At 30.8% G+C, this 17,352-nt stretch overlaps 1 protein-coding gene across 3 annotated transcripts; it reads right to left on the bottom strand.

Annotated features, from left to right (window-relative positions):
- Positions 1-2,088: 2,088 nt before the first annotated feature.
- Positions 2,089-12,290, bottom strand: LOC114163901 (ubinuclein-1). Of its 3 annotated transcripts, XM_028048284.1 has the most exons (14): positions 11,896-12,290; positions 10,774-10,884; positions 10,529-10,621; positions 10,313-10,389; positions 9,257-9,860; positions 8,036-8,135; positions 7,831-7,922; positions 7,631-7,714; positions 4,981-5,106; positions 4,388-4,531; positions 4,254-4,301; positions 3,790-3,891; positions 2,499-2,780; positions 2,089-2,432 (listed from the first exon to the last, which is right to left on the bottom strand). In XM_028048284.1, the coding sequence occupies exons 1-14, from the start codon at positions 12,067-12,069 to the stop codon at positions 2,328-2,330; spliced, it is 2,142 nt and encodes a 713-aa protein (XP_027904085.1). In that variant the 5' UTR covers positions 12,070-12,290; the 3' UTR covers positions 2,089-2,327. The 3 variants fall into 3 exon arrangements, with proteins under 3 accessions (XP_027904085.1, XP_027904083.1, XP_027904084.1); XM_028048282.1 differs by having other exon boundaries at positions 2,089-2,780; positions 11,896-12,288; XM_028048283.1 differs by having other exon boundaries at positions 2,089-2,780; positions 10,774-10,860; positions 11,896-12,287.
- Between the last annotated feature and the right edge of the window lie 5,062 nt (positions 12,291-17,352).

Genomic DNA, 17,352 nt, shown 5'->3' with positions numbered 1-17,352 from the left:
CTTTACCTTGAATGTCGTCCTGCCCATAACGATTTGACCCAATTAAGAAAAATTAACGGATCCTATTTTACAATTTTCTAGTTAAAGAGACACTGAAATAAAAAAAAAAAAAAAAAACCTTTTTTTTTCACTTTTTGGACATTGACTAAAAGCTTTTGCGAAGACATTATGGATCCACACTAGTTATGTTAACTTATTATCTACTTGGCTAAGTAATTAATTTAAAAGAAAAATTACTTCACACTAAACTTATGCATAATTTAATTTATTAATTACACAGTTTATAAGTGTCTGAAATACCAAAAATTTCATATTAATTTGATATTTATCATGTATTAATTGATCACATTTGTAAGCAAGATAACTCTTTTTAGCTCTAAAGAACAAAATGAGATATAGAGAATTAGAAATTAGTGAATTTGATGATATTTGATTTTTTTTCAGGCATTTTGGAGGAAAAACAATAAAGATGCAATTGAGCCACAAATGTTGGCGTTGAGCCCTATAAGCAGAAAATATAAACCAATGAATCTTGGTCTTCCAGCTAAGCGGCGCAGAATGGTGTTGAGCACAAAACGAAACCGCTTGCAAGAGAACTTGAAGCACAAAATAAAGGGGCTAAATGGCCAAAGAAACTCTCCAAAGAAGAAAAACTTAAGTGTTGAGCTGAGAAGAAAACTTACCTTGACAAGAAACATTTGTTGTTAAGCACTACTGAATGAGGCTGACCACCGTCTAAAATTATCTTTAAATACAAGACTTTGTTCTTAGTTGTAGGTGTCCAGTTCTTAGTTTCTTTAAGCACTTCCTCTATATTAAAAGTAGATTATATTAGGAGAGGCATTGAATAATTAACATGCAAAGAATAAAAGATAAGTAACAATACATTAGAAGAAGAATAGATAAAACTCAACTTCAACACGCATTTATCATTATATTTTCCAAGTCTTACTTTAACTTTGTTTTTATAATCAACACTACTTTTGCAAAAATTGTTCCATTCAATCCAACCCTAAATATTAGACAATATTAACAAATCAATATGGATGCGACACTTGTTTGATACTGCTATACATCAAGTGCACTTGCTGAAATTAGTTACTACTCTAACATCTCTCAACTATCCATACTTTTTAATTATTAATAATCAATTCATTTGTAACAACATTGGTAATAAGTCTACACATTTATTTTGTCTTGATAATTAATTTTTTGTACACTTAAAAAATGTATCCAATCCAAAATATATAAAAAAAATCGAAATAACTATTCTAGAAAATATTTTCAAAATCCAAATATTCTGGAACACTCATTCTTAATTTTTTCTTTATTTTATATTTCAGATTGAGTATTTTGAAAAAAAAAATTCCACATTAAAAATACCTTCTGAAACGTTCATTTCAAAAATGTAAAAAATAAAGAGGTATAAAAAATTTTATTATATTTTTATGAGAATAATTGAAGAGTTAGAACTTTCATGGAGTGCAAGAAAAAAAGCGGACAGCAGAAGAAGCAGCCATTTTCCTTTCTTTACTTTTTTCTTTTCTTCCTTCGTCTTGATCCGTTCCACTTTATACGTTTACCTATACTTACTAATTACATTATTCATTTAATTTTTTACTAAAATGTAATGTATTAAAATCAAAATATATTCAGAACAAAAGTAAATCTAAAATAATTGTATTCATAAATTTAGCTGTGATAAAAAATTCACACCTGGGAAACTAATGATTTTTTTTCTAACAAATTTTCCAACTCAATAGCCCTTCAATTTACACATTATTTATGCAACCATTTTAATTTCATAATTAAAATCAATAAAATAAAATGTAGAATAAATTAGCACTTCGATTTTTTTATTTCAATAAAATAATATGTACTTTTATTCATCGGGTATAGAAATTTGATGTAAGTACAGCCACTACACTAAAATTGGGTTAATGAGGGTTCGTTGTGGAAGCATACAAATTTCCTTAAGTAATATTTGGTTTGGAACTAGGCTAATGTAACTTTCTCTACTCAACCAGCATTGTTAGAGACGTTTATGAATTGATGTTATGCATGGTTAACTTCCGAAAATTGCATGCGGAGTAGAGAAGAACAATTGGCTTAGAGAAGCGTAAGAGCCAAATAAGAAGCTTGGCCAGTATCACTAACAACAATAAATCTATCTATATTTGGAAGAACATTGCAAGGACATTTAATTACAAAAATGATAGGATAGGAAGGGAACTATTTGATAGAAAAGGGGGATAAGAAGAAAAATGGAAAGAAAAAAATAAAGGGGCATTGGGACTCGTAAACCTCTAAACCTACATGAAATGACGTTAGCTTGAGTGTTGAAGATCAGGAACAGATGTTGGCTGAAGATTTGATTTGTTGGGAAGTGGCCCTGAGGACTGCTGCTTCAGGGACCTAGGCCTTTCTTCTCCCTGCAAGGAAGCCACCTTCTCAGAAACTAAATGTGCTTCCAACTCAACTTCTGGTTTTCTCTTTACCTTCTTTGTTAGCACAGCTTCTGCAACCCTTACATCATCCAGGGAACTGCTTGAACTTCCCTTTGCTTTTTCTTGTTTTAGACCGTTTATTGGACTGGGTACCCGCCCAGTTGGGCTTGCATTAGAAACTTGCTTGCTCCCCGAAGTAAAACCATGACTGCTGGACTCGGGAGCTGATCTCTCTCGTTGGTTCTGTTGTGAAGTAATTGAATTCGCATCAAATCGGACGTTCTCCTCTTGCTTAGGTACCAGCAACTTTTTCCTCTTAATTTTTTCCTGGTCCTGATCAGCAACAAAGTAAACCCATGAGATAAAAATCAATATAAAATCCCGATGATCATCTGGGCATAAAAAGAATCAAATCTTATTCTTTCGTTTTTAAGATCAATTATTTTCCCTATCAAATGAAGAAAATGAATTTTTAAAACCTAAAATCTACTAAAGATACAATGTCCTCCTTTTTCATGTTATGTTTGTGAAAAGTTTAGATCCTGGGCTAGCTAGATAGTGTATATATATATAAGTAAATACAAACCTCAAATTCAAAATCAATTTTATAAGTTTGAATAGACTTAAATTTACTTTCTAAGATAATATCAAAACTTATCCCAGTAAGGTTTGTTAGATATGTCATCACTATTGGACCACCTAAATGTAATCTCATGCTCGAGATATCTAATCCTCGGGACATAAATGGGTGTCCACAAACTGATTTTGTAGGATTCAATCAGGTCTAAATTTACTCTCTAGAGAAAGTATACAGTATGAACATTGAAGAGAAACTAAAGGAAATCAAAACTTTGGAGACATGATGAGAAAAAAGAAACATGATCCTTGGAGCAACCTAGTTTTGTAAGCCTAAACAGTTTCAGTTGTCTGAATTAACATCAACTTTATAGTTTGAAAAGCGATATGTCCTTCCAGTAGAGAAGATAGATGTAATTGAAATAGAATACCATATTACCATGAAATGAAAATGGTAAAAGAAGTTTCCACTGCCTATATGATGTTCATTACTAATTTCTATGGGTAATCATTTCTAAAACTTCCAATACAACAAGAATATTAGTTTATCCTCCTAGGTCACACCAGTAGCATGGATTAAAAACCAAATTCTCAAGGATACTATTCACTGAAATCACTTTTAATAATTTCCTGCAACGTTCCTTGTAGATATCTCTATCATATAGGATTTTACAGCCTAGAGCACAGACAATCTTCTACTGAGAGAAAGTGAGGTTGAATAATGCTCCGCTAATATAAAAATCATTATTAACTGCAAAAGCCATACCTTATGCTTGTTGTACAGTGCTCTGCGCCTCTCTTTTGCCCTGCAAATTCCACGTTTGATCCCATGGTTGTCCATGTGACCTCTGGGCCATAGTTCTGCAAGCTGGAGACAAGAAAATTGAAAGTTAAGAAAATATATATTTGTTCTTCCAAAGTAAACAGATAAACTTCACACAAGTCACAACAAAAACTAAACACATATTAACTATTAAGTGGAACTAATGCCACTGAAAGACGAGAGTTGTTTGTTGGGAAAAAAGTGGTAGTCAAGAAAAGTTCCCTGAATGTATACTTCATAATACTAATAAATTCTCAAGACAAAAAATTGCAAACATTTTAATCATATACAAACATAAAAACCAAGTTGATTTGACTTTTTCATCCTCAGCACAAAAAATACAATGCAAGCAACCCAGTTGCTTGAAAAAACAGCATTGAGAGGAAGATTTAGAAAATTTGAACCACCTCAGCATACAACTTTCTGATCTGTGGACCTGCGTTTTCATCCAACCCCTACAGCAATCACAAGCAAGGTTGAATAAGAAAGCTTTATCACAACCAAGAATTTCAAGATAAATATCTATAGATGAAATCCATACATCAACAAAAAGATCGTAGAGATCACAAATCTTGTCCTCCAATGCAGCATCCATGGCAAACTTTCTTTTTGTATTTGTTTTTCCATCTGGACCAAATTCTTGAAAATCACCAGATGCTTCACCTTTCTGCTGCTGCTGAAGTGCCTGAAAACACCATGTGTTCAAAATTAAATTATCAAAATATAAGTTGGCAAATATATATAAGTGAATGTCAATATAAAGTGCCAATATAAAAGGATACAGAAAGAAAACACAAATTTGAGTATCATAACTAAAACCGATTAAATCTCTTTCCAATGATCCAATGGAAGAGCAACCAGATAAAGGATAACAGGATAAATAATACGAATTGTGATGAGGGACATAAACAATAATGATGAATCACAAAGGCTACAATGATGAACATGCAAAACACACACCAAAGAACACATCACATGATGCTGACAAATAAAACAACAATTTAAAGAATCTCAAGCTACATATTCTAGACATTGTGAATTCATCAGAATTCAACATAAGTGAAAATACAACGCATGTAAGCCAGTTTACCAATATATGATAAAGGAAGCAAAAGCAAGTGAAACTACACTAACCTTGGATTCAAGAGTTGGGGGCAGCATCTTAATCATGTCAACAACTTCTTTCTTTATTTGTTGAAACCTATTATCCTCCTCCTGCTTTGCTGACAGGCCCATACTGATCATTATTTTTAAGTTTCTCTGCAGTAGAAAAACACTATATGAGAAGATAAGTCGTTTCAGGAATTAAGAGAACCTAAATACACATAAACCACACTGAACAAAAACAGCAAATATCAGTTCAGAAAATTATCAAGATACTATAAGATTAAAAAAGGAAAAACAAGAGAAATTACAGATGAAATTTTTAGTACTCGTGAAGACAGTTCTAATTGAATTAAAAGTTGACAAAGTATTATCACTTTTTAAGTTTTAGATTTAGAAAGAATAATATATTTCAAAATGAGACCATTGGACCTATAAATACATGAGCCTGTTGGTTATTTTAGGAAATATAGAGTTAATTCTAAGGAAACAAATTCCTGTAACTATGGGATTGTTATTAAATGCATAATCATAGTATTAATGGCAAGAGACACCTGTAATAAAGAATAAAACTATAGGAAGGATAAAACAAAAAACCTCCTAAAATCCATAATGAGTAGAACGGTTTTGACACTCCCCTCAAGTTGGTGAGTAAGTATTATTCATTTCCAACTTGGATATAATTCTTTCAGAGTTAATACAGTTCAGTCCTTTAGTGAGTATGTTTGCAAGTTGATTATAAGTGGACACATATTGGGTGCAAATCAAGTCATTGTCTCCCTTTTCTTTGATAAAATGTTTGTCCGCCACAATATGTTTAGTTTTATCACATTGCACCTAGTTGTGGGCCATATTAATCGCAGATTTATTTTCATAACATAACTCATAGGTTCACCCACTTTATCTTTAAGTCTTACAGTATAATCTTCAACAATAAAAGTTTACATTTTCCTTGGGTCATTGCGGGCCATATTAATCACAGATTTATTTTCATAACATAACTCATGGGTTCACCCACTTTATCTTCAAGTCTTCCAATATAATCCTCAACAATAGAAATTTACATTTTCCTTGGGTCATTGCTCAAAATTATGCTTCAACACTTGACATGGCTACTACATTATTTGTTTAGCTCCTCCAAGTAACTAGGTTTCCACCAAGGAAGGAGCAAAATTCGGTGGTTAATCTCCTATTCACAACTGGCCCAGCATGATCTGTATCCATATATGTTTCAAGACTTTAACTCTTGTTTCGTTTAAAAAAATCCCTCTTCCTAGAATCCCTTTTAAATATGAACAATTCTAAGAGTAGTTTGTAAATGAGCCTCCTTCGGTTGGTGCATAAATTGGCTTACTAGATCCACAACAAAAACAATGTTTGGCCTAGTATGTGATAAGTAAATAAGTATGTCAACAAGTCATTAATACATTTCTTTGTCCACTACGATATCCTCCACTCTACTTGTCAACCTTATGTTTGAATCAATTGGACTACTAGTTAGTTTGTAGGTTGTCTTCCCTATTTCAATGACGGTATGTCCCATTATGATGAAAGATAGTACAAGTAAGGGTTGATAGTAAGATATCCATGGTTAGAAATACTTTCGCTTGAAGGAATGTACCAACGTTGAAGGGACTCCACTCTTGAGAGGGAGATAATTAGAAAATCCATGTATAAGTGTATGTCTCACATTGAGTAGAAATGAAAAAGGTGAGCAACATCCAAGGAACCAAACCCACAAACCTATTGCCTTAAGATTTTAAGTTGAAGATTGTGTCAATCTCTTATGTGAGTTTGGACTCATGTCTTATTTGGTATTGTATTATATCTCCACGGTGAATCCCCTCTCAAAACACTATTTTAGTAAGTGGGTTTATGCATAACTAAACATCACAAAATCGGCATGTAAAGTGAAGATTTCACCTCACTTATATATATATTCTTATTCTTAGATATTTATGGATCGGCTAATAGTAATAGCCAAATAATTGACTTACGATACTTGGGATAAGAAGCTCTCAATAACTTTGATACCATTTCAAATGTAGAAAGAATAATATATTTCTTCTATGTTTCAATAATGAGGCCATTGAACCTATAAATACATTAGCCTGAAGAGCTAATTCGAAGGAAATAAATCCATGTAATTATGGGATTGTTTTAAATACATGATCCTAGTACTAACGGCAAAATACAAATGTAATAAAGAATTGAATTATTGGAAGGATAAAATAGAAGACTTCCTAAAATAAATAATGAGCACCACGATTTTGACATTAATAGATGGTACTGCCATAGCTTCATAGTTACATCACATTAACGCACTCAAACAGAAGCAAAAACGGGAAAGGAAAATTGAATGATTTTTCTAAGAAAATCACCAAAATTAACTAGTCTCTCAATGGACAATCCTAAATAAACATGCAAATGGTTAGGTCAAGAATGCCCACAAACCATATTTTATTGGTCTTAAATGATATTCTAATAATTAAATTAACTAAAAAAATGTACAAAACACAGAAACAGTAGACAGGGAACTTGAGAAACAAGCATACTCAAACACAGCTTTTGGATATCAACTATATATGTCAGCTAAAAGAAGCGGAGGGGAGACTAAAGTTGGAAACTGAAAGAACTAACATTAACGTGTTGTCTGTTTATATTTAACAGGATGCAATACCTTTAATGTTCTTAGCTGAATCAGATGGCCAAGAATACTCATAAGACGGTTAATTAACTCTTTTGATACTTTCCCATGGGTTGCCTGATGCAGCAAAAACATATAATTAATATTTCAATGTTAAAAGTCTTTAAGTAAACAGTATAAAATAGTATAAATCTCCAGAAGCATAAAGCCAACAAAGTATCATTTTCCAGTACCGCCAGTCTAGCAACTTTAGCAAGCTTTAGCTTTATTTCTCTAGGCAACCTCCTTTTCACAGCATCCTGGTTATCCACTGCTGGTGGCCTGGCTGTAACATTATTTCAAAGGAGCAAAGGAAAAAGAAAAGTAAAATTTAGCATCAGAAGGAAACACTTCACAATTCCTATCCATGTTAATTGAGAACATTAATTCCAATCTTACATTCTGCAACCATTTTTTCCAACTCACGAAGAGCCTTTTCAAGCATTGAAGTTTTTGGCCTAACACTAGAACCCTCTTTCTTCTGCATGTTTTCATATTTCTGCGTAACATTCAAATAAGTTCATCATCAAGAGAGAAACTAATAGAACATATACAGTTTCATCCATAGATATTCATATGCACAACCATCATTATCTCTATAGTTCAAAAGTTATAGTTAAAAGGATAGTTTACTTTGTTATTTCAATTGCTTTTAAATATAACACACCCCATCCCTGCATGCCAACATCCTTTAAATAAGGTAATTGTCATTTCAAATGAAAATCATGCTTCATGACAACCAAGAGAAATAGTCAAAGGCCTGGGTAAAAGCAGTACTAGTACAGAACTAAGTTATGGTACTGCTTAACATCTACCAGCATCTTCATGCAAAGAAAAGGGATCAACAAGGCTTATTCTATTGCCCTATTAATCGGTTCACCATTGGGGAGTTTATCTCTCTTTTCATCTGACACATAGCATGGATTGGATTGGAATATTTTTGGAAGGTAAAAGTTTTTCCCAAGAATAAAAGTTGTTCTCAAAAATGCTGGCATGTTGGTAAATATCAAAGTGATACAAAATGAAAAGGATTTTTTATACAGTAAAAGGTTTTGAGGCCTGTGATTCAACATTACCAGCTACTCTTTGGCTTAACTTTCATTTTTCCCAACAATTTATTATTGTAAATACAAAACCAACTACAACAAAAACACTTCATACACCATTTTTGTAATTTTACTATGAAAACCGATTCTTCTATGCAATGCAATCAAAATAGACTATCTTAAAATCACCTTCCACCTAACATAATCAAACACGACTAATTTCATATAATTAATAACAATAACAAATGACTATAAACATATTGAATATTGAAATAATCATTTTCGTTGATATCTCAAACATAGGCAGTGTAATTCTTCAGTTTCAGAGAACTTGCTCCCTTAGTTGCAAAAGTGGTTCTGTTGAGAGAATGCTCTTTTGAAAGCAATTGTTGAAAGTAACATGAGCCACTTGGGACTTCGAGAGGGGTAACCCTTTTGTTTAGTAGAAAAAATGAATTGATGAAAACAATACAGTGCAGAGGACCTCTTTTGTTGGTATCACTGTTTTATTCAAGTATTTATCAAATCAAAGTTGAAAAAGGGAGCACAGAAAGCAAACAAAATAAAAACTTACTGTTGCTTGGGTAGCAGACTTTCCCTCAGACAGGTTAAGATCTGGCAGTTCACACATACCACTTTTTTCTTTTGTCCGAATAATATTTTCCAAATCATCAATACTATTTGGGGGTCTTCCAGGTTGGGATTTGGAATGTGCATAAGCACTTTTCTCATTGTACTTCTGATGAGATGCATCTAACGATCCAGTTCCGTCTTTACATTTATCACTAATGCTCTTAGATTGAAAAACTCCTATCCTTTGCTTGTCAGCATCTTTTGCATCTGTTACACCGGGAACATCATCATTTGATGTTTTCAAAGAGATGGAAGAGTCCAATGTCGGTTTAGTATCAACAGTTTTCTTTTTTGAAATAATTCCAGAGACATCTGACTGATTTGAAAGTTTCAAGTCTTCATAATGTTCATCCGGTGCAACCAAATTCTCAGATGAATTTAACATATTTTTTGCATGCAGTGAAGCTGTTTTGCCAGATGCTGGCCTGCCAACTTTTACATTTTTATTTGATCCATGGCCATCGCTGTTTTCACCACCATTCTTCATTATATCTTTTCTGCGTCTTTTCTTTGGTTGCTGGTTAGGTGGTGCAGGAGGTTCATTTCTTGTAATATAGAAAGAAACAACAATCAGTAAGAAGAATTTTTGATTGGTTGTTAGACTCTATTTGCTCCCATTTTCAACAAAATATATTCAATAAATTGCTACAATTTTTTCCTTAGTTGAATTGAAAAGAAAAATTGTTTGCCAATAAGACAAATTCATGTCAATCTTGTAAGGAACACAGAAAAAACTTATAAGGCAAAACTATCTAATAAAGATAAGCATGGTCATAGATATCTAAAAAACCAAAAAGGTTATAACTCATGAATAAATATAGCCAGCTAAAAGACGAGGCTATTTAAAAGCAAATACAATAAAATGGTAACAATAGACCAACCTCAGGTATCAACAAACAAAACAAAGTAAGTTGAAAGTAACCCTTCTATGATTTGTTTTAACCTTGTGTGTATTGATAAGAAACAAAATGCGATATTCAAAAACCACAAAACTTACATGCGTTCCAGTTTCCCCCTATTTACAAAGAACCCATCATGTTTGATTGCAGAATTATCAACCTCAAAATATTCATCCTGCATAAGGAACAATTTAAGAACATAAAAAAATATCCAAAAACAAAAAGTCCATCACAAAAAACAGTACTATTCCTGTTTCAGCAATACAAGGTCAAGAGGGTCATAAATGAACCAAATAAATATGTGAAGTACCTACCAGTTCAGCATCATCTATAAAAGAGTCTTCGGTATCATATTGATCATCATCAGGAACATCAAGCAGATCCTCATCGTCACTACTATCCTTGCCCTGAAACAATTGGGAGTCCCATTTATTCCCAATAAGAAGCTACATATTAATACTTAAACACACATTTACAATATTAATAAAAGGTTCAAAAAACAAATTCATGCTGCTGATGAAGAGCATAAAGTAAAAATCCTAGTAAGAAAAAAAAATACCATGTAAAGGCGTTCAATCTTCTCTATTACAGCACTGAAACGGTTTGGCTGAGAGGGATCATTTTCTTCAACATCAACAGGTTCACCCTTAAAAAAAATGGGCAGAGACTTCTGAGAATAGTGCAGCATAAGAGAATGCATAATTTCAAAATGACAATAAGCTGGATTTTACAATGATATACAATATAAAAGCGCCTGGAAAATAATTTTGTGGGAAGGGGATGGTGCACGGAAGCATGAAATGAGAATTTGGTATCAAAAGCCTATCAATTACAAAACAACATAGTGAAGAATTAAGAAAATAAATTCAAAATAAGAAAACTCGAAACCAGGAAAAATCGTATGCCAGATGCTAGTGAAGTAGAGCATATCTACAACTGCAAGTACATATCCACTAACCGCTACATCTTACGTTATTCTCAAATATTAAAGGCTACTAGATCTTAGCACTCGAACCGTATCTATTAATGAAAGCGTAAAACCAATCTCATAAAATTCTCATCATTATGCAAATATGCACAGAAGGAAGAACCCCTGAGGTATGATAAAGCAGATGCTTGTTAAATAGGGGGAGAATTTATGCAAATAATAATGATTAACGTATGAACCAATATTATTGGTTTAAACTAATGAAATAAATTTCAGCACAAAATCTTCGAAACTGGTTTACCTCACAAACATCAAAAGAATCACGTTACAGAACAATTGCTCTTACATTCCTGGTTCACATTTTAGTACTCGGATTATACTTCTTTTCTTTAAAAGCTCAGATTAACCATACCACTTTACATCTACTCAACTCGTATTAGCTACATCATGCCCAGTAAACACTGAAATAGGATCCTACATTAGGGTAAAACGACAGATACAGCACCATTCAAAATAACGAACTTGAAGTCAACTAGGATTGATAGTTTCGAAGAACAATAACTCCAGTTTAGCACAAAAACCCCTTTCAAACCCGAAATTCGATCCAAAAACAACACCGTACCAAAATGCAAAAAATTGAAGCAAAACACTAACAGCGAAAGCTGAAAATACTTCACACATAGCAGCGAATTGACAGTGCTGTCAGAAACAACATCGAGAGAGAAACTGAGCGAGATGGAAGAAAAGTCTCACCGGAGCGATTGCGACTTGTTGCGGTGCCGAATTGGATCCGTTAGGCTTGCTAGAGTCCTTCATCAGCTTCTTCCACGAAACTATGGTCGTCTCACCAGGCCGGAGGTCCACCGTGAACATTTGCCGGTCACCTTTCTTCACGAACGACGACGACGCCCTCTTCTCCTCCGCCATGAGAATCCAATTCACCGACGATACAGAAATTCAAGAATTAGGGCGCGAGAGAGAAACATTAGACAGAGAACAAGTGAATCGCGCGGGATTCAAACATAAAGTTTCACAACAAATTGATTCCTGGAAATTAAAGAAAATCGAATAATATGAGTGTCTGTTGGGGTTTTAACTGCAATTCGAGTTTGATTGTAAAAATTTTCTTGCTCCCTCTTTTCCAAGAAAAAAACAGGGAGGGAAAAGGAAACTGGGTCGGGTAATATTATATGGGTCGGGTTCGAGTAGAACTGTATTGAAATAGCTTTATAATAATTTTTTGTTGGATACCTTTACACTAACTGTTATGAACTACGTGATGTCTGCTTTCAACAAAAAGTGTTGTTTGGTTTGTTTACCCTACTAGGTATCTAATTCTATTACTTCCAAAAATATCATGTGTTTTATATTTATGAAATAATATAATTTTAAATTTAGTAAGAATTTTGCACATATTTCTATATATTATCAAATATCTTTAAGATGTCTATTTTTAATATCTTAATATAATAATTTTTTATCATACTTTATTTATATATTTTGTAACATGTAGGTTAAAATAAATATTTAGTTTTCTTTTCGGTTCAATCGTGTCAATTCAATTTTAATATTTTTTTATTCATTCATATCTCAATTTTACTCAGCATAAATAATTAACTGTAATAAAATATTTTTTCATGATTTTTTTATTTTTTCTCAAAATATTTAATTTTTTATTTGAAAAAAAAAATATCTACTTATTAACCTATCAGAATGTCATATATGTTAAAGTCAATGTTTTATATTTAATTTGGTTAAACTTTAATATTTTTTTTATTCAATAAAATCTCAACATTTGTAAATTTTATTCAATAGGCTATAAATAATTAACTGTAATGAAATGTTACTTGATGATTTTTTTGGGTTTCTTTAATTTTTTTAATTTTTCTCAAAATATTTAATTTTTTTATTTAAAAAAATGTCTACTTACTAACCTATTAGCATGTCATATATCTAAGAGTTAATATTTAATGTTCAATTTGGTTTTTATATTCGTTATTTTAATTTAATTTCAATGTTTTATTTAAATGTAACAATCTTGTCCATCTCCAAATTGATACCAAAATTAATTTTTGGCTTAATTACTCGGAATATATCAGTTTGGTTCCAAAATCTTAAAATGGTACACACTTTTAAGTTTGTTTCAGTTTAGTACTCAAATTGGAAATTGTGCATCAATGTAGTACACTCCGTTACTTTTTCACAGCATTAACGGCGTGACACGTGTCAAGCCTCTGGTTTTTTTAATTTTTTTAATTTTTTTTAATTTAAAAATAAAAATTGTCACATGTCAAATCCTTGGTGTGAAATGTGACATTGGCAATGACACGTGGCAAGGTACCGCCACGTGACAAGGTATTTGTCAAGTGTCATTGTCTTGATTTCAACTTAGTCATCATATATGTCTAATTGTTTCAATTTAGTAACCATTTATTTGTTTCAATTTAGTCTTCGCTTTATTTGTTTCAATTTTGTCCGAATATTTTTTTACAAAATAAAAAAATAGTGTGTCTCCCTTAAGACCAAGTTATTATTTATATAAATGTTATATTTATATTTTTTATTAAAAATAACTTATAAAATTAAGTATTGAAATTTATATTAAAGTTGAGTGATAAAAGTCATGAATAACAAATTTACCTAAACTTTGTTATTCATGAGTATAATAAATATCAATATAACATTTATATAAATAATAAATTTTGTCTTAAAAGAAAGACAATATTTCTCTATTTTGAAAAAAAAAATGAACAAAATTCAAACAAAATAAAACAGTGACTAAATTGAAACAAATAAACATATATGGGTACTAAATTGAAACAAATAGACACATGTGAAGACTAAATTGAAATCAATACAATGACACTTGAGAGGTACTTTGCCACGTGTCACTAACAATGTCATGTGTCATACCAAGGATTTGACACGTGGTAATTTAAAAAAAAACAAAAAAAAACTAGAGGTTGACATGTGGCACGTCGTTAATGACGTTTACGCAAAATTAACAGTGTGCTACATTGATGCATAATTTCGAATTTTGGTACTAAATTGAAACAGATTTAAAAGTGGGTACCATTTTAAAATTTTGGAACCAAACTGCGTATGTTCCGAGTAATTAAACCTTTATTTTATATAAATGTTATAACGATGTTTTTATTAAAATTCACATTTTTATTAATATATTTTTTATTTAGGTTAGAATTAATTTAAAATTAAAACAAATTTAAAGGATGAGAACTAACACCATTGATCTAAAAGTTTAAGAAGTTGAGAAAAAGTGATTTTTAAGAAGTGGTTTAGGGTTTCATTTTTAAAAATCACTTTTTAACCTCTTAAACTTTTAGATGAGTGATATTAGGCTTCATCCTTACAAATTTTATTCTAATTTTAAATTAATTGTAATCATAAACCAGAAAAAATTAATAAAAATATCATTATAACATTTATATAAAAATTAAATTTGGTCTCCATTTGAAAAAATAAACAAAATTGTTCTATTTAAAAAAATTGAGATTAAATTGAACAAAAATAATGAATCTAAAACATTGACTCTAATCCATGACACACGATTAGATTGACACGTGCACACTTTTTAAAAAAAAAATTAAAAAAGAATCACAAAGTAACACGCGACAGACACTGTTCATTACCGTTAATTATTTAAACGGCATTAACAAATAAAACTAAATTGAAAAAAATTGACGAAAATTGAGACCTGGTTACAAAAATATATATTAAAATTTAATTGAGCCAAAATAATGACCAAATGTATATTTTAACCTAATATATATTATGATGTAATAATTGATTATCTAAATCTCACAAATATTACAATATAAAAATTGATTATGTAATAACTCCAAAGAATTTGTTTAAATATATTTTTTTACTCATGACATAAAAAGCCTAAAATATAATACTTTCATCACATGGAGTACTGAATATTTAATTATGAAACTCAACTCTCACTTTCATACTCTCTACACTCGTATCGCCACTGTACATATTATACATATTTTCACTCTTGACGACTTGGGCATCAAAAAGTCATTTGTATGTAAATATGATTTATCCCCTTTGAAACTTAGCTTTCTCACCAGGAAGCAACAACTTAACTTTTAAGAGTCATATACTCCACCCTGGAGACATTTCGTCAAATACCGGTTAGAACAAATTTGATTTTTGGAAAACTTTAATTTTTTTTATTGTTAACTAAATTAAAAATAAACATTTGGATGAAATTAAAATTAATTATGCCATACACTGATTAAATGATCCTCACCGTGTATATTAGATGAGATTGTCCATATGTTGATTAAACAAGTTTAGCAATATATTATACGAGTATATTCATACACAGGTTAGTCGAGTCTATCCATCCATACACAAGTTAGTAAAGTCTATCCATACACAAGTTATACAGGTTTAACAATGTATAATACATGAATTTGTCCATACACAAGTGAGACAAGTATATTAGTATGCATTAGACGAGTTTGTTCATTTACATCTTAGATGAGTCAAACAATATATATTAGACGTGTATATTCATACATTGATGAGACAAGTGTATTAACACACATTGGACGAGTTTGTCCATTCACTAATGACACAAGCATTTTAATATATAATAGACAAGTTTGTTTATACACATTAAACGAGTTTATTAATATATATTAAATGAATTTATTAATACACATTAGATAAGTGATATCTTCTTAAAAGATCTTTTGAATTTTCTTTATAATTTTTATCTTTTAATTAAATATATGAAATAATAATTCATATAACAAAAATTAAATGCAATATTAGTGAATATTAAAGAGTACTTATTCAAAATTAATGTGGAATTCAAAGGGTTTTGCCTAATTTATCCCATGAAAGGATGAACTTTGTAATATGATGATATGTATGAATTTGACAGGAAATGAGACTTCTATTAGTGAGAACCTTTTGGAGTTATGAATTATAAAAACTCAATTTTTATCTTATCATGTATCCTATGACAATCAATGCCATGACTTATCAATCACCTTCTCATTTTTTCAGAAATACGTCACGACGTAAATATCATTCTTTGAACTAAATATCATAACAGTCTCCTCTAGTTTTTTCAGTAAGTTGTCTCATGCTCGTTGAGGTATACATCTCATGCATGAAATTATGTATTAACTGTGGTCAAATAATAGGTGAAATGATATGTCCAACAAATACAAATCTTAATACGATGGACTCTAACTCATAACTCTAATATTATATAAAATTATAAGAGAGAAAATAAACAAAACTATAATGTATCGTATGTGTGAATGTGTTTACAAAAGAAGATATAACAACTATATATTAAACACATGGCATATGAAAACGATGAATAACCATACAATAAAAGAAACTAACATACACTAAGACAAAATAGAAAATAGAAAGACAACGTATATACATTCCTGACATATATCTTTACATTTACCAAGTACTTTTTATTATGAATGTAACTTTAGACCTATCTTTTGTGACTTGTTTGTGAATTTATAATTTTATTACATTTAATTCATTCCATTATCACACAAAATAATTAATTGTTTCACATAATTTTTGCACGTTAATTTGTTTTTTATTGAATAAGGTATTTTTCATGCATTAATCATCGTGAGACATTATTTATATGCATTCAGACATTATTTGTACACAAAATCTAATTGGTTACATTGATTTGTTTGTTGCTCTCAATGAGAGTGATCCCATTTTAATAAAAAGTTGGATACCCATTCCTCCAATTTGACACTTTCACCATGAAACAACAATTCTTAAGGCTATCTATCCATTCTGGTGTATAAGGGGAGGATGAAATTCCTTCTAAAATTATCGTTGGTCCTTATTTGTAAAATACTTGATTCCATCATTGAAATTAGAATTCCTATAATACTTATGTTATATTTGTATTTTGTTGTGAATTTAACATCATTGTTTGAATTTAAATTTTTTATTTTCTATTTGAATTTTGTTTGGATATAAACCTGATATTTTGGACAACTGAATATGTACAATGAGTATATTTTAATTGAGATATTTTATTTTTCTTTTGGAGTTTACGAGTTTATGAACTTTGTGGAATGGTTACATTTCTAGAAAAAAAAAATAATAATATCCATCTAAGATATTAATCATACGAGTGATGATTTTCAGAAGTTTTTAGATACACATACTTAAAAC

Source organism: Vigna unguiculata, chromosome 9 (assembly GCF_004118075.2).
Source record: "Vigna unguiculata cultivar IT97K-499-35 chromosome 9, ASM411807v1, whole genome shotgun sequence".
NCBI classification, from domain to species: Eukaryota; Viridiplantae; Streptophyta; class Magnoliopsida; order Fabales; family Fabaceae; genus Vigna; species Vigna unguiculata.
The sequence above is the reverse complement of the archived record's forward strand: the minus strand, read 5'-3'. Positions and strand labels throughout refer to the sequence as shown.

What these genes read in the sequence shown, in the direction of transcription:
- LOC114163901 (XM_028048282.1), bottom strand. Translation starts at nt 12,069, where the DNA reads ATGGCGGAGGAGAAGAGGGCGTCGTCGTCGTTCGTGAAGAAAGGTGAC. An exon ending in GGAAAAAATGGTTGCAGAAT is followed by an intron (nt 7,923 to 8,035) that starts GTAAGATTGGAA and finishes ATAATGTTACAG; the next exon opens with CCAGGCCACCAGCAGTGGAT. An exon ending in CTAAAGTTGCTAGACTGGCG is followed by an intron (nt 7,715 to 7,830) that starts GTACTGGAAAAT and finishes TTGCTGCATCAG; the next exon opens with GCAACCCATGGGAAAGTATC.